At 50.6% G+C, this 27,537-nt stretch overlaps 6 protein-coding genes and 1 pseudogene across 6 annotated transcripts; 5 read left to right on the top strand and 2 right to left on the bottom strand.

The window, feature by feature from the left end:
- Nucleotides 1-991: 991 nt before the first annotated feature.
- Nucleotides 992-2,536, bottom strand: Prosalpha3 (proteasome alpha3 subunit). Its single transcript, XM_003739674.1, has 5 exons — nt 2,260-2,536; nt 1,883-1,995; nt 1,626-1,768; nt 1,271-1,536; nt 992-1,187 (listed from the first exon to the last, which is right to left on the bottom strand). The coding sequence occupies exons 1-5, from the start codon at nt 2,431-2,433 to the stop codon at nt 1,080-1,082; spliced, it is 804 nt and encodes a 267-aa protein (XP_003739722.1). The 5' UTR covers nt 2,434-2,536; the 3' UTR covers nt 992-1,079.
- A 681-nt stretch (nt 2,537-3,217) lies between these two features.
- LOC100903064 (protein PBDC1) lies at nt 3,218-4,433 on the top strand. The gene is made up of 4 exons (XM_003739676.1): nt 3,218-3,489; nt 3,726-3,848; nt 4,021-4,156; nt 4,238-4,433. The coding sequence occupies exons 1-4, from the start codon at nt 3,370-3,372 to the stop codon at nt 4,372-4,374; spliced, it is 516 nt and encodes a 171-aa protein (XP_003739724.1). The 5' UTR covers nt 3,218-3,369; the 3' UTR covers nt 4,375-4,433.
- LOC100902625 (uncharacterized) lies at nt 4,253-7,190 on the top strand. Its single transcript, XM_003739673.1, has 10 exons — nt 4,253-4,399; nt 4,498-5,019; nt 5,127-5,239; nt 5,322-5,496; nt 5,597-5,691; nt 5,791-5,929; nt 6,037-6,146; nt 6,473-6,574; nt 6,712-6,856; nt 6,951-7,190. The coding sequence occupies exons 2-10, from the start codon at nt 4,528-4,530 to the stop codon at nt 7,083-7,085; spliced, it is 1,506 nt and encodes a 501-aa protein (XP_003739721.1). The 5' UTR covers nt 4,253-4,399; nt 4,498-4,527; the 3' UTR covers nt 7,086-7,190.
- An 828-nt stretch (nt 7,191-8,018) lies between these two features.
- LOC114827996 (uncharacterized) lies at nt 8,019-8,137 on the top strand (annotated as a pseudogene).
- A 1,134-nt stretch (nt 8,138-9,271) lies between these two features.
- On the top strand, nt 9,272-12,095 carry lin (protein lines homolog). Its single transcript, XM_018642207.2, has 7 exons — nt 9,272-9,839; nt 10,016-10,244; nt 10,342-10,429; nt 10,519-10,677; nt 10,780-10,944; nt 11,062-11,211; nt 11,334-12,095. The coding sequence occupies exons 1-7, from the start codon at nt 9,725-9,727 to the stop codon at nt 12,093-12,095; spliced, it is 1,668 nt and encodes a 555-aa protein (XP_018497723.2). The 5' UTR covers nt 9,272-9,724.
- Nucleotides 12,096-13,423: 1,328 nt separating this feature from the next.
- Nucleotides 13,424-16,407, bottom strand: LOC100900296 (carboxypeptidase N subunit 2). Its single transcript, XM_003739736.3, has 11 exons — nt 16,225-16,407; nt 15,951-16,090; nt 15,559-15,804; nt 15,336-15,425; nt 15,065-15,228; nt 14,841-14,967; nt 14,648-14,705; nt 14,402-14,519; nt 14,148-14,304; nt 13,842-13,998; nt 13,424-13,757 (listed from the first exon to the last, which is right to left on the bottom strand). The coding sequence occupies exons 2-11, from the start codon at nt 15,992-15,994 to the stop codon at nt 13,494-13,496; spliced, it is 1,425 nt and encodes a 474-aa protein (XP_003739784.1). The 5' UTR covers nt 15,995-16,090; nt 16,225-16,407; the 3' UTR covers nt 13,424-13,493.
- A 1,309-nt stretch (nt 16,408-17,716) lies between these two features.
- On the top strand, nt 17,717-24,404 carry LOC100900156 (ankyrin repeat domain-containing protein 13D). Its single transcript, XM_029113364.1, has 13 exons — nt 17,717-17,797; nt 18,714-18,836; nt 18,997-19,160; nt 19,309-19,472; nt 19,659-19,723; nt 19,804-19,995; nt 20,106-20,264; nt 20,388-20,564; nt 20,730-20,874; nt 20,989-21,117; nt 23,246-23,376; nt 23,489-23,730; nt 23,854-24,404. Exons 1-13 carry the CDS (start codon nt 17,744-17,746, stop codon nt 24,014-24,016), a joined length of 1,908 nt encoding a protein of 635 aa, XP_028969197.1. The 5' UTR covers nt 17,717-17,743; the 3' UTR covers nt 24,017-24,404.
- The last annotated feature ends 3,133 nt before the right edge of the window (nt 24,405-27,537 follow it).

Here is a 27,537-nt window from a genome sequence, read left to right as displayed (position 1 = left end):
ATAATTCTGTCAGCTGGAGAGGCGAGATTAGAAGTCTGAGATCGACATCGTCGATGCACAGGAGCGATTCGCGCGCGTGGCCGCATCTGAGGTCCGTGATTGAATCTGAGTACTCCCTTCGAACTTTCAGACTTCAGTCGTCAGAAGAATTCGGATGTTGCTTTCCCGGCGAGGGGCGGGAAGCTCATTCCGAGTGAGAAGAACAAGAAAAACGACGGAGCAGCGAGTAAGTTAAGCTGGTGCGGAGGTATGAAAATTGCCTTCACGTAGACGAGGCAGTCGGATCAATAGCTCTCCTTGCAGTTGATCCCTTCGTCTGTCGGAGATGTCGGGCAGCCTTCCCTACTGTCGAAGTTTTTTGTCGGCATTTCGAAGTGAAACACTGCAAGCCCCTGCTCGGGGGCTCCGGAACAAGCCAGGCCCATACCATCGCTTGCGATCGGTGCTCTTACGTCACGCAAGATGAGGTTGGTAGGAGGATCGAAGTCCGAAGTGATGGAAAGTACAATCGCTGTAGCTGTCAACAATCCCGTCCAAATCTTTTCCTTAGTACGATTTCGAGAAGCACAACGTGATGCACATCCGGATCAAAGGTCTCGTTCATCCGAAGAAAAACGGCTTCTATCATTGTCATCGGTGTAACTTCAGTGCACGCAGTGCCATAACGGTCTGTCATCACCTGAAAAATCATTCCCAAGAGAGAAACTCACATACGTACTTCGCGTGCACGGATTGTGACTCCCGCTTCGTGACAAGGAACGAAGTACTGCAACACCAAAGCCTCTCGCACGGTAAAAAGATATCTATCAAGCGAGCAACGCAAGCAAGTTGATGGTCGACTCTGAAACAGTGTGAAATCTCGAATCTTGGATCCCCCGACAGTTGCTTTGTACATACACGAACCGGCAATGCCCCTGACACAGCTCAGACTGCCGGGAATGTCACTCATAAAGATATGGTTTGAGATATAATGTGATAGATCAGCGAGTCTTCGAGGTCGTAGTCTTATATTCGATATAAAATTACAGGGAACCATTTATTCAATAGTCAACGATTCCACTTTGAGAATGGAGATATATCTATTTTGTCGATGACGGCTGCTGCTCCTTCGCTAGTCGCTCCTTCTCTTTCTTCTCCGCTTCCAATTTAGCTTCTTCTTCTTCGTGCGCCTTAATCAACTTCTCGACCTGGAAAGAACAAGATGGAGGCTGAGGGCCTACCGGATCGAGAACGATTGTCACGAAAACAGCGACAGCGATTTCCCACGAACCTGACTCGTCGGGAGGATGCTGATTTTGGTTTTATTGTCGACTCGCTTGAGAGTGGCGATTTCGACCTTGTCCGCTGTCAGTTTTGTCATGTCCAACGTTTTCGCCAGAACTTTGACCGAGAGCGCCAGAGCTTGGTCGAGAGTCGTTTCGTTCTCCTTGTACTCCTGCTTGAGGACAGATATTGCTGCTGGGCTGTTGTTCCCGATGCATGTGGCTTTCCATCCACTGAAGTTTCCAGACGGATCCGATTGGTACAGCTGATATCCTGCAGACAGCATTTCGTCCTCAGGAATCGGTGAAGATCGAATAATCACGACTACAGAGTATGCTGGTGTGACCTCCGTTCATACTGACCGTACTCCTTGTCCCAACCCATGTACAAGAGGGACACCCCGAAAGGTCTCTTCCCTCCGTTCTGGGTATACGACTGCTTGATGTCACACAACCAGTTGACGAGCCTTTCGACCGGGATCGACTCATCGTACTGTCTGAGGTACCTGTCAGCGGAAATCGATGAGTTCTATACTGCGCACCCAACTGGGTATCGTAAAATAATCTCCAGGACTCTTTGGGATCATTAGTCGGGAATGATGAATGATCGATCAACTTACCTCTGTGCAAGTAATCTTAGCTCATTTGTCAGAACGTTGGCATCGGACGTTATACCGGCAACACTGCATGCCATGTCGTCGTGCAGCTTATAGATCTTTTCCGAAGTGAACACCTGGAAAATAGTGATCTGTGGAGTCCCGAGCTCTTCTCCGCGACGGAGAATCCCCGCGAAAGCGGCTTGGCACCCCATTGGTACCCCGGAAACACGCACCAATTCGGCGGTCGCCGGCAATTTTCTCGTCTACGTCTACGACACTCGCCGGCCTTCAGTATTTCCTTGCACATAAATTCATTGGGCGTTCTGCGGCTCCGAGTCTGGACTTCCCGCAGTCTGAGCATTTCCAATCGCGATCCTGATAGTGAATTCCCAACCTACCTCATCTAGAAGTTTATTGGTGTTCCTCCGTTCGCTTGCCAACACAATGCCATCGGTGGCTAGGATCCCGAGACAGGTCCCGGCATGAGAGATCGCCTCCATAGCATATTCAACCTGATAGAGTCGTCCCTCAGGACTGAATATCGTGGTACGGGAATCGTAACGTCGCGCCATTGTCACTGCCGAACTTGTTGCCGAAAAGTCTTCAAAGCGCAACTCATTCACAGACAGACGATGACGAGAGAGAAAAACAAACCGGCCGACTAAACTTCACACCGAGTGGTTTCGTTTCTACGAGCGGGCAAAACGCGCCAACATTCGAAATCGAATCGAGGACAGAGGACAGCCGAATACAGGCGAAAACTTCTACGAGGTGCCGAGGAAGACGCCTGGGAACGCGAGGTAAGCTCCGGGGCAGTGGCGGATCGAGGATTTTTTTCGGGAGGGGCGGTCAATGTATTTTTGGGGGGGATTCGGGCTCCGGCCGCTCCTTTAACATGGGAGGTATAGGAAAATCGAAGCATTACAAAGGGGGCGATCGCCCGATCGTCCCTGTATCCGTTACTGCTCCGAGGAAGAACCTGAGATGGAATTGCCTACGGACGAGATAAACGGCAGTGAAGACAAACCGCACATGTGTGGATATATAGTTAGCATTGAAGAGGCTGCCTGGCTTGCAGAGCTCGACGGCAACGACTGGAGGATTTCGTGTTCCTTCTGTATCCTGCGATCCTCAGCTATTCCGGTCGAACATTCCGAATATCGGAATATACTCGGCGAAGTCCGCCGCTCTACTTATGAGTTTGAAAGTCCGCGGCATGAAGCGAGATATTCCACACGACCATCCTGACTCCGACTCCCTCCGGAACACTCGAGGTGCGCGTAATGTTTATTTGAATCGCGCGGGCACTTTTCTTCCCTTTTCCGCCGGAGGCTACCAAACACGAAACTCTCGCCGCTCGCGTGATTCCATGTGCGGTTTGTCACACGAGGCGCGCTGTGATTGATTCGCAAGTCCCCTGTAGTCAAACTCATGGAGATCTGATTCCCTAAGGGTTTGAATACTGGGCTGAAGCAAACGTCTGGGATCTTGGGAGTCACGTCTGTATTATGGCCAACATTGGTGACGGTTTAGATCCCACGGGTCTCCTAAGCGCTGCACGATTACTGGAGCGTCCAGCTGAAGAATTCGTGAACCACCAGGAAGTAGAGACACTCTGGGCCATCAAGGTATGACAGCCATACGATGACGAAGGAGCGGAAGAACAGCTCTCATCTACTAGAAATTATGGGTGTCCGATTTCCCAAAGAAACCGCGATGTCTTTCGGTGCACAAGCCCCGAAGCAAGCATTCTCGGACCTCTTGCGAATCTCTCTTCTAAGCTCACTATCGATATGAGCTATGGGTTCCGAAGGGGCGACAAAGCATTTATTGTTTTGATCTGATTCTTATGAGAATTCCTCAGGCTTCGGAGCATATGGAAGTATACTTCAACCTGCTGAAAGCTCTGGATCCGAAGGTTCTGCGTCTCACACCTGTTGACCAATTGATTTTCGACGACTTCAGTAGAACATTTGGTGACAAAAATGTGAGTTGCATACGGGAACGACTTAATCTTCGGGTGACAAATAATTTATCAGCCCCCCGCGAAATTCCTCCAAGCCTTGCATCATATCTTTATGAAACAGGGTGTTTCATACAATATTTTGACACCATCATATACACGTTTCTGCAGCGCTCGACTCACCTCATCGTTTCAGATCAATCTCGAGAAACTAGACGAGGCAGAGTTGAAGAGCGAGGCATCGAAAGCTATCTGGCGGGAGTTTTGTAACCGTTTCGAAGGTAGCGTCGAAGATTTCAACTTTGCGACGATTCTCCGTCTCGACACCTCAGGTACGAAAGTTCCATCGATCACCACGGGAGCATGGCCGGACCGTCTCGAGTCGCTTGAGCTAACCTTTCAACGACCACCAGGAGATTACAGTCCAGAGAACACGACCTTGGTTCCGAGAGTTCAATTCTACGCAATAGAGATCGCCCGGAACAGGAGTGGCCTGAACGACAGCATCAGAGAGAAATTCGGCGCCAAATCGAAACCCGTGAAAGCTTAAAGCGCCAGACAGCTGCGTCTAACATGTAAATAATGTTGATTCCTGCAATAAATTCTGTGCAAGCTTGAGAAGTATGTTCTCTGTTCAACCCTCAGTTCCTCCCACACTCCCTTTAATTTGCAGCCCTCGTGTGTTCACCAAAACATTTCGTCAATGGAGCTCCAGGGCAAGCTTCAGTCTTACGTCACCCGAACTAGCGAAGAGCTCGGAATCACTCCCATACGCGCTATTCGGCTGATTTATTCCGCGAAACGACTGTCGGACCGAACGAAGGGAGACTTCAGTGTTTTCATAACGGGACCCAGGAGCGATGAGCTTCAAGCGTTTATTCCAAGGATGATCGCGGATCTCCCGCGGCTGTCAGAATCGTGGCCGCTCCAAATTTCTGTGGTGGAGTACAGAGCAGAGTCTCCCTATGTCGACCTCATCCTCGAAAGACCATCAGCCTTCCATTATTTGTGTCGAAGAGTCGCGCGGATCCACCTACGGATTGAGAAACTCCTCAAAGATCCACCGGCGAGCGGGAAACGTTTGGTTTTCGTCAGATCTCCGAGGGAGAACGACTTCGATGGAAAGAGATCCCTTCTTCTAGTAAATTACATGCGCAGGGTCTGCCAGTTCAACGGAATCGAGACGACTTTTGAAGTGAGAACAAGGGGGAATCCAGTTGCGGAATAGGTGTCCCGGGAAAAGTTCCCTGGGCCAAAGTAGGAGTCAACTCGAGAGAAAAATCGTATTTCGCTCGTTCCCAGGAACCCGAATGGTCAGATGTATCTTGTGATAGCGGTCAAGAAGAATTCGAGACTAATTCTTGCTACGAGCAGTCTTGTGAAGGAGTAGATCTGGCGAAGTTCGTGAAAATCAGGTCAGTGACTCTTCTCGCGAATTCCTTAAGGACTCTGAGATTTCTGCTGAATGCCTTGAGGACCGACTTCATTGCTTCTCAGAGGATTGTCCGAAAAGTTTCATCCGAGTGTTGGGCTCGTTCTCAAGAACAGCCCAGCCTTCAAATTCGCTCAAGCTATCCGGCGACGTATCCATCTCGGACCCGGGGATCTCCTCTGTCACGTCGCTCCACACAGCAAGAGCTCGAATCAGCAGAAAGTCGGACTACTTCTGATGGTAAGCTCCGGCGGGGAAATATTTCATCGTTCGAGTCCGACCCGTGGGAATTAGCTTGGAACACACTCCCGCTCCCTGAAGGATCCAATCATTTTTCCAGGTTCTGGGTTTCGAAGCGAAGCAGAGTTTTCTTTTCCACGGAGGGGCGCAGGGAGGCAATTCGTCAATAGAATCGCACGAACATCGGATCGGCTCGTGAGTTCCCATCAAGGAAGTTTAAGGTCTAGTCCCGAAAAGATTCCAGAGACTGCAATGCCTGCTCTGACTTCCCCATGTTTGCCTGATCATCCTCAGACAAATCAGTCATCAGCTCCGGCAGAAAAGGATCCACGGAACCGAAGCAGTTGGAGAGGTTTTGAAAGACACAAAAATCGCATTCGATTTCCTGAGCGTCAAGCAGGCGAGTCGAGTAAAGCTTCCCGATAATCCACCGGTAAGTGCCGCATTCAGCTCGTCCCTCTTCCGGAGAGGATACGCTATTTCCACGGAGAGCTTGTTCCACTCGAAAATTCCCTGAAAATCTAATCACTCCCCTCTCAGGATTCCGATCCGGGCAGCTTTGGGGACAGAGGAGGACTATTCGTCCAATACACTTGCTCCAGATTGACCGGCATCCTCAAGAAATATGATAGATTGATATCCCAGCGCGTGTGAGTTTCCCCCTCCAATACTCCTCGGGAACCATTTCTTGATAGAACGAGGGAAAATCTCTCGACAGCCTTTTCCTACCGGATCGATATTAGGTAGAGCGCCGCGTATCGAAGATTCTCCGATAGTGAAATGGCTGCATCATGAATCATGAGATACGCGCTTGATACGAGCACCTGATGATATCTCATGATGACAATCCTGCATCAAGCATGATGTTTCGAATTTTTCGCCAATCCGGCATTCACGTCGTTCATCAAGAGCCGTTGGAGAGTGCGGGGAGAGAATTCAATTTTTTCGAACCAATGTTCCCTTCTCGATTGAACAGTTATCCTGGCTGCCTGTCCTCTGATGAGCTCTGCGCGGAAAATATGGATACTACTCATCTCTCCTCGGATCAGGAATGGAGCCTCTGGAGATCAATGTTGCGGTGAGCCGGTGGAACAATATGTCTATTAGCGGAATCGAGGATCCATCGGGTCTACAGAGGAGGGAGAAATAGAGTTGACAGATTGCGAGTTTTCCCCAAGATGTTTGACGTAAATTGTTTCTCGATTCCTCCTTAAGATTTGTGGACCTTCTCGAGAGCTCCTCAAATACTTCGCTTCCTCTATACGACCTCGATCCGTTCCCTCGGATAGACGCCGGGGCCCATACGGCCTGCGAAAGTCTTCTGTTCCTCTGCAAGGAGTTCTCTGCGTTCTATTCGAGGGTGAGCCAGACGCCATTTTTTTCCTCATGCACTGCACGCGTTTCAATGTGAACACACAGCCGGATTTCTTGTGGTGATTCTTGTGACATTCCAGGTGCGCATTCTCGTGGAAAGTCAAGCTCATGTTCTCCGCACGGTTGAGTGCCGCATTTACTTCGTCGGTATGCTGCTCAAGTTGATCAAAGCTGGCTTATGGCTCATGGGATTAGAAGCTGTTGAATACATGTAGTCCTTCAATGAGTCAGGCTGCTCGCGGGCCTCGTGCATATATATCTCAGTTGTACAAGAATGGAGGGGCAATACAGGACTTCGGACTCTCTTCGAATCCATATTATGCCCTAAAATTCATGGAATAAAATTTGATTGAGCAAAAAAATCACCAAAGATTCGCGTCGTTCCCTTTTCGGAGTTCCCTGTCCGAATATCCGACTCTCGGAACCATTATGACTGCAAGGCTGATGACGATAATCATCACATTATTTGTCATCGTCATCGAGTCTGGGAGTCGACAGACACCAATGGAGTTCTCCACATTGTTTTCACATGATATTTATTCTGGACCGAGTCTCTCGGCCCCAGTACACCGAATACGCGAATTCTCGTCCAGGATGACGGAATGTTGGGCTCATTCAGGACCTGGGGGCAGTCTACCCAAGACCATCGTGGTTGATTGACTCATCTCGATTCCGACTCGAGATCGGGAATGATCATTCATCATTTCCGCGAGGAGCAATCTTCCTCCTCAATGCACTCTCTCTTAAAATTCGTTCCGTATTATTTCTCCTCGATCCACACCTTCTTCTCGAACGCTCGTCGTCCGATCACCACGAGTATCGAATGATGTTGGGCCCGCCACCGGGAGCGGAGCCGCTCAGGAAACCACTTACGCTTGAAATCACTTTTTTCCTCATTCATTCCCGTGACAGCCCTGTAGGAGAGTTTCTCACCTGATAACCGAAGCTGGGCATGTTGGGCCGGTGAATCCTCGGGAGGGAGACCGCCTGTGGGACCAGACGATTTTTCTCTCGCGAGACTCGCCCCTGATCGAATAATGACAGCCATGAGGCAGCACGATCGTCTTCCTGATTTTTCGCTTGCTCCTCTCAGTCTCCAGAAGGCTAATGAATCGCCATCGACTTCTAGCTCCACAAACTCCGTTAGCGCCATCGGCCATACCACGTCGAATACGCCGGTTCTCGTCCGATCACCGATGTTAGGCAACGTTAGGCCCGGTCAGTACTTGGAAGGGAGACCGCTTGGGAACACCGGGTGCTGATGGCTTTTTGTCTCGATTTTTCTCACATGTTGCTCGCTTCTTGTTGACTCCTGTCAAACTTATGGTAGTCGTAACGGGAACCGATCGTTGAAATCGCTCGCGTACTCAAGCCGAGGCCCTCAACTCGATCGCGTCGCGTCGGAAACTCTGCTCATTTTCTCCGAGCAGCTCCTGATTCCTGAGTGACTCGCTTACTCTCTTAGAGTCGATTCAATGCTTTCTTTTCTTCATCTGATCCCGGAAGCTGGCTTCTATGGAAAATCAAGAGTCTCGAGCACGAGCGCGTCTGAGGGGGGAGGGGGATCTTCTCGGGCATCTGTTCCCCTCTTCGCGCCCGAGGAAAAAAACCCGAACACGCTACTGGTCTGGAGGTCGACCACGTCCACCCGTTGTGGCATCGGCGTTGCACTGTTCTGTGCGGTCTCATCCTGAATTCTGCCCTTGACCTCGAGGTGATCTAATTGGGCCGGTCGATCCTTCTGCAACAAGTTCTCAATACTGAGAGAATGAAAAGGCATCCAGCCGACAAGTCCGCCGACAAGTCCGCCGACAGCCCTCGAACGAGAAATACGCATACGTAGACCGGCTCATGTCGTGGATTCCCTCTCATCAGTCAGTGCACTCAGAGATCTCTTCGGTCGTTTATTCGAGCGGGCTCGTTGTCAGCAACGCCTCCTCATTGTGTGTGTAATCGAATCACCTAGCCAAGAATCAGGCGAGCGATCTTCGCAGAGTCGTGAACCGACAACCAGCGGAGCTCTGTGAGTCGATGTCAATCACAGCAGCACATTTCTACGAATTTGGATCCTGCTATGCGGACATCACATAAGAGTGCGCAGGTCTGATTGATGGCTCCACTTTCTGCCCGAAGCTTTTTTGGTGAAAGCACAATGTGACCCCGGTGTAGGATACGAGCGAAAATTCAACATATCAAACAGCCGACAGCTCGCTCGTCGTCGTTATGTAACTCAGAAAGCGAGACACCGGCTCTGTGGTTACGATTCCGATGGAGGTGCGCGGTCTTACGGAGAATGAGGCGCCGATTCGGACCGGACCGCCTCTCCTTGCTTTAGCGATCGGCCAATGCGAAAAAGTTCTCTCGCCTTGCCGCTCTGTTTTCCTCTCTTCTCAGAATCGTGGTGTTGGTGTGGAGCCGGTGCTAGTAGCGGCGGCGGCGGCTGCTGCCCGGTTGTCGAATGAAAACATAACAAAACTGCTGCTGCTGCTGCTGGCACACTACCGAATCGCTTCGCAATGTGAGGAGCTCGGAAAATCCCTCGCCAGACTATTTAAGAAGTATTCACATCACCAGTAAGTCAGATGCGACCCGGTGCTCGTCCGTGGCACAAGCCGATCGGGACATTTCGTTCCATTTCGACGACAAGTCTTGACCTGGTGACAGTGACTGACAGAGTTGGTGGTGTTGCCGCGAGTGGAGCTCACGTCATTCCAGTTCGAACATGGACTGTGAGCACATGGTCTGCTGCGGACGCGCTGCATTGAATGAAGTGAAGTGAGTTGTGCGGTTGAAATTAATCATGAGTGGCTTGTAGCACAGTACTGGGGCCTCAGGTCCTCTGTGCGTGGAGCGGATGCGGCTGCTTCGAGCCGATTTTAAAATGAATGCCGCTCTGGCAAAAATACGCACCGGTTGCCTTTGCAACGAAGAAACTTCAATCCTTCAGGCGATATCGCCCTCATTGCAAAGTGAGTATCCTCTCCGTCAGCGAGAGACTTCTGCTCCCCATTGGGTGCGCGGGAAGGCTCCCGAGCCCTAGAGTAATTGTGTCGAAGACAGTCGGTATCCCAATCAGGCAGGGATGATTCGTATGCATCGCAGGATGCTCGTGAGTGTCCCGTCACCACTCGAATGCTCCTTGCAGATGCACCGACTCTTGTCACCGAGCCGTACCTCCAAGCGCTGCATCTACGGACGCAATTGTGCGAAGTTGCGACAGAACGTTGTCTCTACGCCGTACCTGTTTGTAGAGCGATGTTAGAGGTACTCAAACAACTTTGCATCAAGCCCCTGATGGAAACTTTGGACCAACCCGATCAGGAGGATATACAGTGTCGTTTCCGTGAACATGCCATTGTTAGAGCCCTCGGACGGTGAGAACATCCTCCGTGTATATCGTCAGGCAGCGAGTATCGAAGATCATCGCTCCGAGAAAGACTCCCCGCGTGCTTATCGAGGTTTTCATTCTAGACAAGCGTCCTTGAGTGGAGACCACCTCCAGAAGTTATCAGAATTGATGCCACGCGTAAGACTCTACGTCCGCACCGGAGTCCTCAAGGCAAGTCACTCTAGCGCGGTGCTCGGGTTCACGCTCAGGGCAGGGCTCTCATGAATATGCTTCCATGTCCGATTTTGATCCTCGTTCAGGTGTTCTACGAAATCCTCTCGTGGAAGCGACCGCTCAACGAAAGTCTTTATCCTGAGCATCTGGGTCATGAGTGCGAAGCGAGCCAAGTGGACAACCCTCTCCGATCTCAAACCGAGCTCATCCAGGCCGTTCACGACATAATCCAGGACTGTTGGAAAGTGAGTAGAATCCCGATCTGCGCGAGGAATATTGGAAGCTCGGATCGTAGACTCGAAGGTCCCCCTTGCCATTTACAACGTATCTGACCTTCGGTATTCCAGGTTCTGAGTATTGCGGATAAAGGCGACGTAGATGATTTCCTCTTCACTCTTATCTACATGACCCCTGAGCAGGTCAAGATCTCACCCGATTATCAAATATTAATTTATCTCATGGATGAACGGGACCGAGGCATCGTTTTGAAAGCATTATGTCTTCTCGACAATGTGAGTGCATGCTTGTATGGCTGGCAAATTTTCGGAGTGTTCCTTTGAGCCCTTCCGCATTGTATCGGGCACCTGCCTATTCGAATCTAGCTCGAATTTCATCCGGAATGGTTGCAGGAGCTCTCAACAGTATTGGCTGCCTCTAGTGCTGCGGAATTTCGGAAAACGGCGGGGGAGCTCTACTCCTTAGCTGTCAATATTCTCATGATGTGCAGTGTGACGGATGGTCATTGGCAGCAGATCGAAGACTTCCTAGAACTTCAGGAGGTAATTAATCTTACTCTCTCATATCTGAAAGTCATCGAATTCATCGATTCATAATTCTAGCTAGATCGGTGCCCCCGATTCAGAAGAGGATAATTTATGAATAAGAGCATTTCCTTTTTCAGGTTGAAGACTCGTGTTTGTTGTCGACAAATAACTTGGCATTGTTACGGAGGAAATTAGTTTTGTTATTTAAAGCTGTTTGCATCAGCCCCGACGTGGCTTTGCCCATCGACAAATATCGTCTTAACCTTTACCTGGACGAAATCCTCTATCTCATGAGCGCACAAGATGATCTACTGATACAGTTCATGCTCTCTAATCTCGTGAGCTATTTGTATAACGAGCAAGAATTGCTCAACCCGCACAAAGTGTTCCTACGCTACCTCGGTATGCAGAATTTTTCGGAGCAAGAACTCATGGACCAGCTCATGTCAAGCGTTGACATGTTAGTTTACCTTCTGAAGTATCTCAAGCTCGTGTCGACCGAATGGACTCGCTTCGTTGCCACGATTGCCGAGGTCAATGGAACCAAGCAACGGAAATCCAAAGACGAGCCCGGGCCGTCGACGAGTACCAGCTCCGACGAATGCGATCCCGTCGAGCGCGTCATGGATACCCTCATCCGACTGAATCTTTTGCTACAACGATTGAATAATTCGAAACTACTGCCTTTCGACGCAGCGCCCCTGTTGAAAGTCCTCGAGAGCATCGAGTACCGATACGAAGGTACGACGGGAGTGAAATGTTCTTCGGCTTCGACTTCGTCCGCGCATCTCTCGAAAGATGAAGAAATGCCATCGACTTCGTCTTCTGCGAACGTTGCGCGCGAGCACGATACTTGCTCGGAGAGTAGCCGCAGCAGAAGTAGCAGCAGCAGTTCCTAGTTCCCAAAATCTGAAGAAGAGTGACTCCCGTGGCCGTGCTCCCGGGTTTATGGTCATGTCTTCTTCCATGTTCGTGATTCTCGAACTGATGAAATCGAAGAAAGTGTTCAGAATAAGTCGAGAATGAATGACTCGGGGATCTTCAACGTCGTTGAGATCCTCTCCCGCTGCAATCGCGTGTGTTTGTGCCGGCTTGGTTGTAAACTGAAGAGCGTATCAAGGAGCGAATGAATCACTTCGAAGACCACTAATCTAGAAAACATTGGGAGCAAGTACTAAGACGAGAGCGGGGAGCTTCGGGGGAGTCCCAGGGAGATATTTCGCGTTAAGAATAAACGGGAAAGTTCCCCGCGGACACGTAAACTGATTCCTTTCAGCATAAGCTCGACTACGCATATCGGCTCATCTTCCATTCTCAAGCTGAGCGGAACATTCAAGGGAATGAGAAAAAGTCCAAAAACAGTTTTTTTCAAGTGAGGTATTGAACGGGGTACCCAAGTCGAAATAAGGATCCGAATTTCTAAGTTTATTTCCAACACTTAGTCATTTTGATAGCACAACACCTTCCAGATATTTAGTAACACCCCCTCCTCGCCCTGACGCCTTTGATCACGATTGCCGCTCTTCGCACCAGTATACAATCATTTTACAGGAGGAGCCGCGCATAACAGGAAGCTCAGGGGAAAACTATAGGAATTGTTTCAAGGGAGATGACGATATGTCGAGAGCATGTCGATGAAAGGAAGTATCGATGAAAAAACTCGCGAATCGATCCGAGGGATAACTTACTGAGCTAGATATTATATTACTATATTCTTTGTATATAGAGGGAGGGTTGAGACAACACCTACGAGATCCGGGGCGGGTACGTCAAGGCTGCGACTTTATAAGATGCGTAACAAAGCGACGCCGATCGCCATCGGGGATTTCCTACACGAGTGACATCCCCGAGAACCGACACTTCAGGCTACGATCGAACATGGATGAGGTAACCCAGAATGAAGCGAAACGCATGGAGCAACTCCTGGGTCTCCGCCGCGATGATCGCGCATAAGATGACGGGAATTCTCTGGCAAACTTATACGGCGCGATACAAAATGTGCCTCTGTGAGCAACGCTCGCTCACGAATAACACGCAAGAACCACCGACAACATCCAGAGTGACGACAAACAATGATAATGATCCTCCAGGAGGTACGATCAGACTAGAGTCGTTGGCGACATTCCACCCGATTCAATCTGGACTCTTTCTTCGAGGAGTCGACGATCGGACTCATGGCGGAATGATTATGCACCCAGTCTTCCCTGCGGGCTAGAAATCCGTCGATAACTCGCTTTGAGGGTTATCATATCCTCTGCAACGCGAAAACCTCGTGGAGGGTTTGTACACGGCAAGTCTTAATTCTTGTCGCGGAAATCTCGAGACTTGATCGCATGCAAGCGCACTTTGAAGAATTTGGGGAGTTTTCCAGTATGCTTCTGTATGTAGTAGTCCCTGATTGTCTTGTAGATCATCAAAGTGATGAGAATGGTCATCGTGACGATGGCAACGTCCCAAGGATTGAGTTCGTAGAAGGGTGGAGGGCATAGAGTCTCCTCCTGGACCGTATATACCTCTTCTCCTCTCTTGTCGCACTGTACCGTGAAGAAATCCACGATTTCCTGCGGGAAGAAATTATACTGAACCAAATTGAATTCGGAATCGACATTCCATCATTCAAATCTGCTGTCGTATCTCTCACGTACCCTGGCTCGTTCACCGAGGAACCGCTTGAAAGGGAGCAAATCGCAGTCGCATCTCCACGGGTTGTGACCCAAGAGGAGTCTGCCCACGGAGAGCAGGGGCACACATCGGGAGGTGTTCAGCAGCTCGTCGACCAATGACTGAGGCAGAGCCGTCAAGCTAAAAATTAAAGGAGTTCAGCTCGAGATCCAACGGTAGATTGATTATTCGGGGACTTTTGAGGAGGATTGAACTTCAACACCGGGGTCAACTGCGGATAAGAGATCAATCGTGCCTTCCCCATACTATCGTTCGTGGGAGGCTCTCACCTGGCGGACGACACATCGAGCATCATGAGGTTGCAAATGTGAGGAGAATAATCATCGATGCTGGTGATTGGATTGTGGGAGGCGTTCAGATGTTTGATCGCATTATATTCTCTCCAGTGCGACTCTTCCGGTATCCGCAGGGAGGTCAGTTGATTGACTGCAGTGACACGACCACTTTTTATTTTCGTGCTCCCAACCGGATTTTCTTCGACAATGCTCTATGAATTCGTGCGCATTTCAGGACTTATACGAACCGCTGACATCCAGGTGAGTGGTTTCTCGGGGCAGACCCGCGGGCAAGCTGTCTAGTCCTCTACCGGAACAGTTCACATAAATGTCTGAGTGAATGTAACAGCTGCACCTGGCGCATATCTGAAACCGAGATGGGCCATCATAAATGAACTCTGTTGCTGATCAACAAGGGCCGCAAGATGGGACGTGAGAAAGGGACCAATAGGGAGCGAGTCCACTGAAAAAATCGACTGAATGGGGTCGCTCACCGGGCTATCGTGGAACCAGAACTGAACGAGCTTCCCATCCTTCTCGCAATGCGGTGTCCTGTTACGAAAATGAAGCATTTATTCCCTCCGAGCTCGATCCGAACTCATGATGAGCCCTCTTCAACAGATGCTTGGAATCATTGGACTCAAGGCAGACGGGGGACTTGATATCACTTTCGGAACTTTTTCATACCTGATCAACATGTCTCTGGTCCGCTGATTCAAAGTCAGATGATCGTTATCCGTGCACGACAGGGGGTTGTTTTCGAGATGGAGCTTACACTTGGACACGTTCTGAGCAGCGAACTTGGGGAACTTTCCTGGAATAACGAATGGAAATTTACCGCCTCAGCTTTCCGAGATACTAAAGGCAAGATCTGTCTCGGGAACCTCGAGCCTTGGGGATGATAAACTCACGAATAGAGTTTCGCGTGAGGTCCAAATCCTCAAGGAATTTACAGCGAGCGTACAAGACGTTGAACGCCTCTTCGGTGACTGTGCCAATTGAATTGCCGCTGAAGTTCGCCTTTCTCGTGAGACATTCGCTGGTCGCATTGAACACGGGTAAGACGCTGAGTCCACTGCAATATAGTTTCTGGTCAGACGAGTTTTTCGACTTGATTGGAATTCTTTACCGGATAATCATTCAAAACAGTTTCCGAAGAAATCACTCGCAGTCGACGCTCACCTCCTCAAGATCGAGAGGACTCCGATATTATTGACGAACAGTTTTCGGAGAATTCTTTCGTCTTCAAATTTCGAGTCCTCAATCCTCAACCTAGAATGATTCCCCGTTTAGCATCCTCCGTTTGTCGATTCCCCGCAGTAGGTTATCCTCTACGGCTTGCGTGAATCTCAATCATACAATCAGCTCGCGCTCCCTGGAGCAAAGGGGCTCCAGCGCTACTCACTCTTTGGCGATTTCCGAGGGTAGAACATCTGGCCACGAGATGTCGGTACCAAAAGTTACATTCGTCAAGATGACGTAGTCCGCATGGGGAGGGAATCCCATCAGGGGTAGATCGAGTCTGCAATCGCGCAATTCGAGAACCAGGACTTCTTCGGTGACGGTAGCTGCTTTGAGACCTCTTGTCCGTCCGATCTGAGCTGTTCTGTTTTCGTATGCTCGGCAAGATTCTCCGTCTGCGGAGGTGTCCCTGAAAAAACAGAGAGGCTTCACTTAAAAACGAGATACCTGGACGAGAGTCCATTGAGCTCATCTAGCGGAGAGGCCTGAGCCCGAGGTCACATCCACTCGGTCCGGTTGGACATTCACCCAAAAAATTCGTGCTCTCGATCTTACCTCACGCAAAGCACGAACAGAAGAATCAGGAATGACGGAGCCATGGAGTTGCCGGAGGAATACAGGGACTGCTGCTAGGAGGCCGATTCCCTTTCGAAGCTCTCTCCGCTCAGAAGTCAGTCAGCCAGAGGAAGCTGCCTCTGGGAGAATGGAATCAATGCTCAGCAGGAGCAACCAGCGGAGCTGCGATGGGGAATCAATATGCGCTCGCTCGCGGAAATTTCGGAGGACTTTGCGTATGCTCCAGCTCCTTCCTCTACGAGCAGCACCTTACCGAGTTCCCGAAACGGAGTTGACAGGTGTTCCTCTGCGGGACGAATCGTGAACTGCGCCGCGAAAACCGAATCTCACTTGTGGGAACTCACGACTGAGCTCATCTCGCCTCTCTGAACACTATGAGACTCTTCTGCGAGATGTGAAACAGTTTGCTCTTCTCTTGTTATCGTTCGGCTCTCTTGTACGACGACGCGCCCTCTCTTCTTGTTGTTGCTCGCGAGTCCCGATGGTGAGGATGCTGCCGCTGCCGCCGCCGCCGCTGCTCCGATAATGTTGGTTTGGAGATCAGATGCAACAAGTCCGAGACAAGCTCAAGGGGAAATAGACTGAACTGCTCCTAATATTGCTGAAGCGAACGGCGAAAAACCAGCCCCGACGAATCGGAGTGTTTCGGGATACGTACGTCGCGATTAAGTCGTGTTATCTTCTCCGCGAGGGACTCCTCCTATCCTAACTATGAAATTAATTCGGAGATAGGGAAAGCGTGCTTGCGCATATGATCCGGTGGTCCCTCCCTGGAGGAATCAGGGGACTGACCGAAAGCTTCAGAAACAGATCAGACTGAGTCTTTGAGGAGGAATCCCTCCCAACAAGGAGGTTCCCCGATTTCGACCGCCAAGATTACATAGGTTACAAGCTGGAGGCCGTCCCACGGATGGCTCTCGGTCCCGAAGCCGCGGAGTCGATTTGGTCTTAAGTCATCGAGCTTCGATCGCTGATTCCATTGAATAAATTAACACGCATCTGTTCTCGTGTTTTTTCTCGTGTGCTTCCGATTTCCTGGGGTTCTCAGAAACTGAAGAGGACAAAACCGCCAATAGGTTTTCCGGTGCTCGTTGCGCTCCGTGCCCAGTGGAATCATCGATCGATTGAATACCCGAGCAACTCCGGAAGTCTGCAACAGGTTCGACTCTCTGAAACGTTTTCACCGTGCCTGACTGCCCGCTAGCCGAGAATCGTAGAGCCGGCGATACCTGCTCTCCAGCTCTCTTTCCCATATGCTTGAGATCCTAGTTAGACGCAGGATTCCGCTATCGTGTCGACCCGTGAGTGTTTTCTTCTCCTCCTTTTCGTTCTTAGCATCAGTCCCTGCATCCCATAGACGTCCGTGCAATGAGCCGGCGGCAGCCCTTGCTCTCCGCTCGGTCTGCGTGTCCCTTGTCTGTGTGTGTCCGTAGCGAGTGTGTGTACGCCACCGCCTCTCTTTCACTCCAGCTGTCTTTCGCCGCCTGCTAACACCATGACAATAGTTCGGGACTCTTGCTCAGTACAAGAAGAGTTATAATGATTGGTGCGGGTGCTCGGCCCACGGACCGCGACGGATGAGTGCAAGTTGCAAGTTCAGTTATTCGTAGCACAAAAACCAGGCGTCGGCAGCAGTGGCCTTGCAGCCAGCCGTGGAACGGAGTACGGGGAGACAAGAACTCACAGGTCCGGCATCAGCCATGGCCGAAGGTGGAGTTCCGGACGCAGAGTCGGCGACGGCTGAAATTCGGAGTAAATATCCACTCCATTGGATGGTCTGGAACAATGAACATAAAGAATTGGCCGTTCGATTAAAGTCCGAAAGGGTGAGTGCGCTTGGTCATCAGGCGGCGCCTTTTTCTGAGAACGTGTGTCGCCGAGACATGTCACAGGTACCGAGTTCGATCTCCGATTCTGTCGAACCATCCAGAGTGATGGTATGAAGCTTTCGTATCCGCCCGAATCCGGATCGATTCAAGCCGGAGTCAGTCCGAAATACTTTCCGATATGTTTCATGGAACGACGATTGCGAAGGGGTTCAATAAGCCTTCATGCAGGAAACCTGTTAGATTATCGCATCGAGGTTCGCCACCTGGATTGGCTGGAAAATTTTCATACGGTGCTCTCGCCGAGGTCGCGAACAGCAGGGGTTCCGGAATCAGACTCCTTCGAATCATTTCCGGATTCATATCGCGCGGAGAGGTCCACTTCGTCGGCAACATTGATCTCGCTGCTGCGGCTCCTCCAGCAAGGAGCTCGAGCTTGGCGTCAGGCGCCCCGATACTACGCAAGAATGTTTTCCGATGAAAACCTGCTATCTCTGGCGATCTCTCGTCAAGACTCGGTCGGCTCACTCAGATCGTGATCTATCGACAAGGTGCCCGCACAACTGATTTGTTTTGATCTCTAGAAGCGACATGCGGGCACAGTTCGGTTCTCCGAATCGGATAAAAACTACTCTCAAGGGTTCTACCCTCGAGCCACACGGATCGGTCACTCGAATTTCTTTGCCCGGTTTTCCGCACAGCTGCGCGAAAGGACAATATTCCGCGTCTACTTCTCTGGGTTTATCACTGTCCGAGAAGCGACGGCCGTTCGAATCGACTGGAATATTGATACGAATAGCGACGAGTGATCTGTGTCATACCCCTGCGTCGCTCGGGGGATACCTTAAGTAGACCACGGGCAATCTGCCACAATTCTCAGAGATTGGTATGGAATTGGTTTGCTTGATACTTCCAGATGGATATCGAGGTTCGAGATCCGCGGGGTCGCTCTCCGCTCATGCTGGCTATAACCCTAGGTCACACGGAGTGCGTCAAAGTCTTGCTGGAATACGGTGCCAGTGCGAACATCGAAAACAAGGTATCTGATGTCGATTCGCGGCCAATTTCCGAAGGGGGTTTCTCGTTCGCTTCATTTCCAATGATTCCTCGTGGGCTCGAGTCGATTACATCGTAGCTCAGGGTTGAGCCGAGTTATTCAGGAGAAGAAGAGCGAAAGACTCAAACCGTGAATTCTTCAGGAAGGTTACACGGCGACTCACGAAGCTGTGGCGAACGGAGATCCAGAGCTGCTGTCATTGATTCTTCACGCGAGGGATCTCCAAAAATATCATTCGTCAGTGGCTGCCATTCCCGATTTATTGCGGCAAATCAGACACACCCAGGACTTCTACGTAGAGATGAAGTGAGCCTTGAATTATCATGTATCTAGAGAGTATATCCAGAGAATCCTCTGTTCGCGGGAAGGAGCAACGCACTTGGAAGCAGATGAGCTCCTAAAGAGAACCGAGCAATCACAGTGTGTCCATACGGAATCTGCGGCGCTTCCACAGATGGGAATTCACTTCGTGGGTTCCTCTCCTCTCCCGAGCCTGTCCGAGCGACACATACCGGATATACAAAAAAGGGGCAAATGTTAGAATTGACACGACCCTTCTCGGATTCGAGCATTCGAGCTGGCAGCGCGGGAAGAGGAGTTACATTTTCTGCGGCGAAGGTGAGACCGGGAACGCAATCTTTGAGTTGTATTATCATGAATCGCTCTCGAAACATCATTGCTCGGTTTGCTATAATAATCGATAAGCCGCTCCGGGAGCGGGCGACCCCGGGAGAAATGACACCTGGGGTTGTCGAGAGGGCTCCTCCCGAACAATCGACTCATTGGGGCCCTTTCATACTGCAGAGAAACAAGCAACTTTTTTTGAGGTCAACCACGACCTTCAGCAAGTCAGCGCTGAAGTTATGCAGGTGAGCGCTTCACCCGACTCAAAAAAGTGGAGAATTCCGCTTGAGAACGATATTCACCAAAAGATCCCTCCTCCATTTAGGTTTCGTCGGAGGCTGATCCAACAAAGGTCGTCATGTCCCTTCGACCCGATCCTGAAAATATCGCCGCACGCCTGAGTTCGCCTGTTGTTTGCACATATGTTGATACGGAAAAAATTCACTTCGAGAGGATGCGCTCGGGAATGCTCTGGAAAACCGATCGTACAGAGACTGTGAACGGTTATACTGCCAAGGTTAGTTGGTTGTGAACAAGAGGAGCTGTCTGAGCTCGCACGTCCCTGGCTGGTTCCCCGGTTCAGCCGACACGATCCAAGCTAAAATTAGGCGTCCCGTCCCTATCCAGGTGTATACGGCGAGTAATGTCGAGTTCGTCACGAAGAACCGAGTTGAGCATTTAAGCGAGGCCGATAGAAAGCGCCACAAAAATAGTCAATCGCCTCTGCAGTCTCTTCTGGGAACTCTCACGGAAGAGAAGATCGTTGCCAAAGGGAAACAAGAAGAGGTTAGGCAGCCCCGATGCTTGCGCCTCACGTCGCGGAGCACCAGCCTCCTCCTATTCTGAGCGACATACCCTAATGAGATTTGAGCAGTCCGACAGAGTTTTAAATTTTTTTCTCCAACACAGGATTTCGTCGAGTGGCGGACAAACCCTTGTCATTTGAAAGCAGAAGAATATTTCGACGAGAACGTTTCGTTAGATGATCGTGATATTGGGAGACCACGGGAAAGTGCTAACCGCATCCAAAGGTTCAGAGCAACTCTCTGGCTCTGCGACGACTATCCGTTATCCCTCGCCGAACAGGTAGACAAACGACGAAATAATTTTCGTTAGAATTCTAACCGAGGTCTTCGGGGAGATGAGGGTCGTCCGAGGAAGGATCCTCCATGAAAGACCGTCCTGCCGTTCTATGCGCGAATCGCATTCACAGAGATTCGTCGAGGTCTCATGGCCTTTGAATTATTGCAGGTCATGCCCATTGTGGACCTCATGTCGCTCAACAGTTCCCATTTCGCGAAGCTGAGGAGTTTCATAACCCTACAACTGCCGACGGGTTTCCCCGTGAAAATAGAGATCCCATTGTTCCATGTCCTCAATGCGCAAGTCACTTTCGGTGAGTCTTCACTCTGGGAGGACCTTCGATGGCTTTGTAGCTTCTCTCGAGATGACGGCGCGTCAGATCCATGAACATGATCGCTCTATTTGCTTAGCTCGATCTACGATGCAGGTAATTTGAATGGCTGCGATACGCCAATACCCGGGGTGGAAACTCGGAGCATCGATGATCGTCTGCAGTGCGTGATTGACCCTCAGGTCTTCGAAATTCCCCAAGGATATCGACGCAGTGGTGAGTACGGTCACCATGTCGCTCTCTCTACGATGATTTTCGTTCGTCTGTCTCGCCCTCCGTTTGTCGCCGCCGGCCAGTGCTCGATCCCGGACCCAAAAGCTGAGCTCCCTCGATCTCTTTCCGAAGAAGCCTTAGTTGATTCGATTGGCGTGGCAAAACCTGCCCAACTCGAGGATTCTGACAGAAGACATCGCTTTCTTTTTTCTTTTTCTGAAATGAGGGAGTGTCCGCCTCGTATCTTATTCTCGAATCCTCTCACTGATTCGTTGGCCGAACCGATCGCTCACGGAGACCTTGTTCGGCCAGAAGCTCGTGAATAGCACTTAGTCGATTGAGTAGACACTACGGCTCCTTTGAAATTTTTGGCCTCGATTCCGGGGCTCTGGCCCCGTACATTTCAGAATTCCTATTTTCTTATCATCCTACGAGAATACATTGCCAGCGAGCTGGCGACGATTTTCGCCAGATGGGTCTATGCCGTCGACTGGAAAACTGACTTTTGGATGCTTTGTTTGTTGCGCTATCTCTGTTGTTCGAAGAAAAGCTTACTGATGATGTAGAACGATAATACGGTATAATATCCGCGAAGGCGAGCGACGGCTCCTGTTCTTCCCGCACACGACAAGTCTGATGATACTAAGGGGGAGTCCGGCCTTGCCGAGACGCTCGCACAGACGGTCTCCGCAATCCCCACGCGTACCCCTAGAAGAACGGAGACAGGGAAGAGATGCGAGTCGTCAAGAAAGAACCGAGGAGAAACTTCGAAAATACTCCATACTCAATGTGAGAATCCTCTCTTTGAAGATGACAATTCGCAAGAGACTTCTGTCAGAATTTGCCGAGCTTTAATTTTTCCTCACGCAGCGAATCTCTTCGTCTTCGTTCATTCAATCATTCGATCGTTTGGAAAGGAATAAGGGGATCTCATGTCAATGATGGTCACTTCAGATCAGACGGGCTCTTCGGCTCGTTCCTCCTGCTGCTGCCGCTGCTGTTGCGATAATTTTCTGCTTCGCTTCCTTACGACGCTTCAACATCTTGCGCGATATCTATTCTTTCGGAAAGTTCCTTATTGATCCAGGGAGGAGATTTAGTCGGAGGATAATTCCGCGTAGTCCCTTTGGCGCATCGGTTTCCTTTCTTGGATGCATTAATAGAATCAATAAGTTCTCGAACACCAGCATGACCCGATTATCTGAAAAAGTACCGAGCTGAGTTTGTTTCCCGAGTGGACTCTTTCCAACGCTCATATATGCGTAGTAAACTGGACTTCATTATTTTCGCGGCCACTCTTCGTTGGAAATCGGCTCCGCGATAGGCTCATCGCGGGCCTTCCTCTGACCGAGCCGGTACCGATGTAGCGACAGAATCCGGGAGCAAAATTTGATCTGAATGAAAAAATTCCCGTGTGGTAGTTTCTCGAGGCCATTGAGATGATCCGCAGCTAGTCATTGTCGTAAATGATGGAGGCGAATCCTTTACGGCGATGCAAACGATGGAGGAATGCGGTTTTCCGCAGCCGAATCGCTCTGGATCCACGGCTTGAGCTGCTCTCGACGAGCCAATAGGGCGTCTCTGGATGTACAAAAATATTTGCATACGTCCCCAGAGGCGTAGGTAGCCGTTGACCGTATAAAGCATGTGGCGGCAGAGGAGAGCGAATCGTTTATTATCATCGGTGCGGAAGAAGCTCCCTGACTAACACTGATATTCTCTCCTGAAGCGCTTTCGGAGGCAGAAGTGAAATCTGAGAATGGTATGAGGTTAGGTAGGTGCATCATCAATTATTATTATTGATGGATCACGTGTGCTAGACCAAAGACCGCATCAGCGCAATGGAGAACTTCTGCTCGAAACCTACAGGCCAAGCTTCGACGTGCTAATTCGGTAGTCCTGGCATGCACGCATGACCTTGCTCCGAAGCTCTGACGCTTTTCGCGATACGCTCCCAAATGTTCGACCATCGGAGTCTTACTTCGGTCGCATCTCGACTAGATGCCGCCTTGCTCAGTCAGTGAGAGGGATCCCTGCGTGCACGAGTTGTCCTCCAAGGCCGGAGTATCTTTTCTCCCAACCCGGGTTTCGGAATACCTACTTTGAAACTCTATAAGAAAAAATGTTATCCTCCCTTTAGGAAACCGCGGTTTCACGATCGGTGGCGCCCGCGGGGGACGCGGCTCTTTCTACGCAGAAGAAGACGAAGACGAATTACTCCAATACGCCATCGAACAGTCGCTGGTTGACGCGAATCCGCACGAGGATAAGGTATGGCTCCCGCTGCTCACCGATCGTAGGCCTCTCCGAGTGCGAGGATTTCCCCGCGTCCAAACTTCCTGGGGATGGTCTCGATTTGACCAAGAGATCATCGACTTTTCAGGTCACTGTGTGGGAGGCACTGAATTCAGCCGAGGCGGATTTCGAAGCAGTTGAGGAAGCCAATGGGGGGAAAGTAAGATGCGACGCGAGTGGGAATTCGGCCAATAAGCTCAATGCTGTCAGCAGGATGAATCCCCCAGTAGGTCGATCCAGCTCGTTCCCGCACCCCAATCAACCTGCGAGTGCACTCAACGGCCGTCATGTTGGCCCCGGCAGACTGAACGGCGATGCCGCATCGGTCAGGTGAGCTGCGATCCGGTAACGTCCAAATCCAGGGTCGCGTGAGCTCTCCCGAATGTCAAACCGGACTCTGCGTGGGAGTTCGTGCTTCACAGAACGAACTATGATTCTTATTCATTTCCTCAGGTCAATCGGAGGCGGCGAAAGCGGCAACAGCAGCGGAGACGACGAAGAATTGAATCTCGCCATTAAGTTGAGCAGGGAACTGTGTGAAGAGGAGAAACGAAAACACCAGGAGGATGAAGAGATTCTCGCTCGGATTCTCCAACTGTCGATCACTGACAAATAGTTGACGTATACCGCATCCGGTTCCAACTGCTCACCACAGCTGCCAAGACCGACATCGTATGGGCTCCGATAGACCTTCGAAGCATGAATCGTCTCGTCACCCGATCGTAGGCCTGGAATTTCCGTGGGACGTTCGGAGGCTGCTCGGCTGAAATACCTCAATGAGGTAGGCCGCTCCTCTGTGAATTTAAAATCGGATTGAGCGGGCTGGGGATGCGGTCGGCGAACCTCTCACATCATCATCGAGGGTCCGATGGTGGACAGTAGTTTCGCACATTTCAGATAGCACGAAATGATAACTCACAATTGTAAGCGTAGTCAATACTTCTGCCAAAGCGGGACATGAATGCTCAATCGAAAACTCCCAAATAGCTTCCTTCAGCTATGGCTCCACAGCTTTTGTGCTGTTTTTTCCCCATCACCGAACTTTTCCGCCGGAATATGTGGCGCGAGGAGCCAAGGAGTGTTCCGAGTCAATGGTTGTTAAGCCGATACGTGGAGCCCCAGCGACCGCAAGTATGCGTTTTGAGCGTGTTCGATGAGTTCAGTCATTTAATAATGAAGGATGAAGTGGACAAACATGAGACGTGACCGCGGGGTGTCTCGAACTCGAAGGTACCGACGGAATACGATTAGCATGCGAAGCAAGCCGAGCCCTCAATCCGTTTCCCCGAAGTGAACAAGAGGATGTAGCTTGAAGAGTACATATTATATGTACACCTTAGTTTCTGAGGTTTCCCCCATACGCACCAAAGTTCGTCGCCACTCATGTCCATATATAGCTGAACCTTGTACCTCGGTTATCCAGCGACCGCCTTCGAAATCTTGTGAGAATCGGCAGCTCTGCGCCCCGTCGAAATTACTGAGAACGCATGCGAACGAGAGGCTTTTACTTTCCCGATAATAATTACTCGAGCCATACCTGCGATTCGCACTGTCAGTATATTCCACTTGTCACATTTTTATACGGTTAAATAAAAGTTGAGCGCGATGCTGCTGTGCTGGAATGCGCTCGTCATATTTATTCGTCGAAGCCCCCTCCTCGTCTGTCTCGCCGGCCTCAACGATCCTTGACTCATGAGGTAGCTTACGGATGGTGTTTATGAGAATAGTGTGTTATGGAGGGCGGTCTTGCAGGGATCTCAAGTTCAGGAGGGGTCAGGACTGAGGAGTCGGTCTACAATATCGGAACCTTCTATGCTGGAATCGAGCAGCATTAAGGCTACGACCCCGCTCATTCATTCTCGGGTGTTCGCACCTATGGCCCGAGCGGATCGGCTTCTCATTCCGTCGTTGGAGGTCAAGAATTGCATTGAAGAGCATACTTGAGAGAAAGACCGACCGGGAGTTGCAATTTTTCCGATTCGAGAACGAGGGGCTCCCAGGATACCCCACGTCAAGCGGACTGAAGCTCAGGGAATTCGACGTACCTACGATTGACACATCCCACCGCTTCCCCAGCCCGGCAAGTGCCGCCCCACGATCCAAGGGAATTGCCGAGATCGGAATCGCATCGTTGGATCTCTCGCTGGGAATCGCGAGAGCTGTATCCGGCTTGGCTCGATGCAAGATGCTCGCGCTCGACCGCTTATCAGAATCTCCACCGCCCCATTCGCACGGAGGGGATCACCCTTCGGATTTTCAACCGGCGCCCGAGTGCGACGAGACCGTTCGAGGCCAACGAGAAATTCTTCCGTCGTGAGAGCGAGAGGCATGCTCTTAGAAAATTGGATGAGAAGTTGAGTGACTTTTTCGATGAAAATGGTCGAAAAAACAAGAAGCACACAAACACTGAAGAGAGGAGACATCTTGTGGAAACTCTGAATGTCGAAATCTTCGAGCGTGAAGTCCGAGATAAAGTTATTCCATCGTTGCCTTGGTTTTTCTTCGCTCATTCCACGGAAGAGCCGGGATAGCTCCCTGAGTTTCTCGACATCTCGCCTCGACGGTCGAAATCGAGCAATCGACGCGAATCCACTCTGGAGAAGACGATCGACCATTGTGCTTACGCGCACCAGCACCAACAACAGCTGTCCTGTGGACTCCCTCAGCCGTCGTCTTCCCAATAAATCCGGAGATGGAAATGATTCTGTTGCCTGAGACTGTATATCGAGCTTCCTCCGACCGCGTATAGTCTCCGCCTCAAAGGTTTCCTCAAGAGATGCTGCATCTCGGGACTCAGATTGGACATACAGTTCTCCCGTACGAGTTGAAGACGAAGTTCTTTCGGATCTGCGCGAACCAAGCGGAGTCGACAGTCGAAAAGCTCCTCGGAAGCCCCGGGCATCTGCCGTTCGAGGAACGAGGACATGACAAGTTCGAGTAAATGTGTGCCACGAAGAAGGCCAGAGTCAAGACCGAATTTGCGACCACTAGATGAGAATATCGACGAACCCGGGCGCGCAATTCAATCACCGATATCATACCCTCAACCGCCCTGGCAAACGCGCCCGAGAAAGTGTCGACCCCAGCCAAGCCTTCATTCTTACGAGGAGAAGGGTAGTGAGGAGGAGGAGCACGCAGAAACGTCGGCGTCGCTCAAACGGCTCGATCAGGGCCGAAACGTCGGGATCTCGTGGACGAATCAAGGAGACACATTCGAAAAAATCTAGTCGAGACACAGAATAACGATTCGACACAAGATCATCGAGACCTTCTGAGGGGTCGCCTGTCATCAAGAAATTCGCCTCGATCGTCGTTGCATTGCACGATATCGTGGTGAGTAGCAGGGCATCCAGTTGCAGGAGCTCCCGCACAACCTTCCGCGGGACGAGTTTTGTCATCGGACACCTCTCTTCTTCCGGCAAGCAAGAATCCTTGGAACCACGCTCGATCCTGAAGATGACGTGATCGGTCGTTTGGAAGCATCCCGAGTGGCGGGAATGCTCCGCGCTCCACAAAGCGTGCTGCCGAAGTACGGTCTTGTTCTCTTCCTGATCCTCCCGTTTACGATGTGCAGCAGGCAATTAGGTCGGAAGTTCCGGAACGGGTCTGGGATGGAGGTGTCATAATGACCTTTCGGCTGAGGATGAATGTCAGGAGCAGATACGACTATGACTTTCATGGACGCGGCCAGCACATCGAGAAAGAGAGCTTCCGTCCATATGCCTGAGAATCCTGAGAACTCCTCAGAAGTCTTAACGAGGAAACACGCTTCGGTTCTGAGATTTTGCCGTCGGAGCAGGCCGTCAACGGCAACGATCAAGAGGCATGGCAACTGTACATTGTGTCGCACAGCTAAGGTCTCTGCATTCTCAATTGTACCGGACGCGTTGATAACTTCAAAGTTTTCGATCCTTGTCTGAGTCACGGAGTGGATATCGGAGAGCGCCGCGAATACAAAAGTGGGTTGGGACGGCAACATTTTCGAGATGGTCATGAAGCCGCAATCGCGGTTTGATTCATACTTTGGGAAGTCTCTCCTCACAGTTTCTCTGAGTGGGTTTTCCGCAGTAACTTGACGAGGTCAAAGTCCGGAGCCAGGGATATTGGGAAAGCATCTGTGTTGCGATTCGGCTATTC

Source organism: Galendromus occidentalis, unplaced genomic scaffold (assembly GCF_000255335.2).
Source record: "Galendromus occidentalis unplaced genomic scaffold, Mocc_1.1 scf7180000076583, whole genome shotgun sequence".
Taxonomy (NCBI): domain Eukaryota; kingdom Metazoa; phylum Arthropoda; class Arachnida; order Mesostigmata; family Phytoseiidae; genus Galendromus; species Galendromus occidentalis.
This window is presented reverse-complemented; position numbering and strand designations above follow the sequence as displayed.

Coding starts and splice junctions, on each gene's coding strand:
- Prosalpha3 (XM_003739674.1), bottom strand. CDS start 2,433: ATGGCGCGACGTTACGATTCCCGTACCACGATATTCAGTCCTGAGGGA. Junction 1,769..1,882: donor CTAAGATTACTTGCACAGAG/GTAAGTTGATCG, acceptor TTCCGCTGACAG/GTACCTCAGACAGTACGATG. Junction 1,188..1,270: donor GCATCCTCCCGACGAGTCAG/GTTCGTGGGAAA, acceptor TGTTCTTTCCAG/GTCGAGAAGTTGATTAAGGC.
- LOC100903064 (XM_003739676.1), top strand. CDS start 3,370: ATGGCCAACATTGGTGACGGTTTAGATCCCACGGGTCTCCTAAGCGCT. Junction 3,490..3,725: donor AGACACTCTGGGCCATCAAG/GTATGACAGCCA, acceptor AGAATTCCTCAG/GCTTCGGAGCATATGGAAGT. Junction 4,157..4,237: donor TCTCCGTCTCGACACCTCAG/GTACGAAAGTTC, acceptor AACGACCACCAG/GAGATTACAGTCCAGAGAAC.
- LOC100902625 (XM_003739673.1), top strand. CDS start 4,528: ATGGAGCTCCAGGGCAAGCTTCAGTCTTACGTCACCCGAACTAGCGAA. Junction 5,692..5,790: donor CACGAACATCGGATCGGCTC/GTGAGTTCCCAT, acceptor GATCATCCTCAG/ACAAATCAGTCATCAGCTCC. Junction 6,857..6,950: donor TCTCTGCGTTCTATTCGAGG/GTGAGCCAGACG, acceptor GTGACATTCCAG/GTGCGCATTCTCGTGGAAAG.
- lin (XM_018642207.2), top strand. CDS start 9,725: ATGCGGCTGCTTCGAGCCGATTTTAAAATGAATGCCGCTCTGGCAAAA. Junction 10,245..10,341: donor ATTGTTAGAGCCCTCGGACG/GTGAGAACATCC, acceptor TTTTCATTCTAG/ACAAGCGTCCTTGAGTGGAG. Junction 10,678..10,779: donor TAATCCAGGACTGTTGGAAA/GTGAGTAGAATC, acceptor TCGGTATTCCAG/GTTCTGAGTATTGCGGATAA.
- LOC100900296 (XM_003739736.3), bottom strand. CDS start 15,994: ATGGCTCCGTCATTCCTGATTCTTCTGTTCGTGCTTTGCGTGAG. Junction 14,706..14,840: donor ACCAGAGACATGTTGATCAG/GTATGAAAAAGT, acceptor TTTTCGTAACAG/GACACCGCATTGCGAGAAGG. Junction 13,999..14,147: donor CTCGATGTGTCGTCCGCCAG/GTGAGAGCCTCC, acceptor TTTAATTTTTAG/CTTGACGGCTCTGCCTCAGT.
- LOC100900156 (XM_029113364.1), top strand. CDS start 17,744: ATGGTCTGGAACAATGAACATAAAGAATTGGCCGTTCGATTAAAGTCC. Junction 19,161..19,308: donor GACTTCTACGTAGAGATGAA/GTGAGCCTTGAA, acceptor GCGCTTCCACAG/ATGGGAATTCACTTCGTGGG. Junction 21,118..23,245: donor TCGACGCAGTGGTGAGTACG/GTCACCATGTCG, acceptor TCCTCCCTTTAG/GAAACCGCGGTTTCACGATC.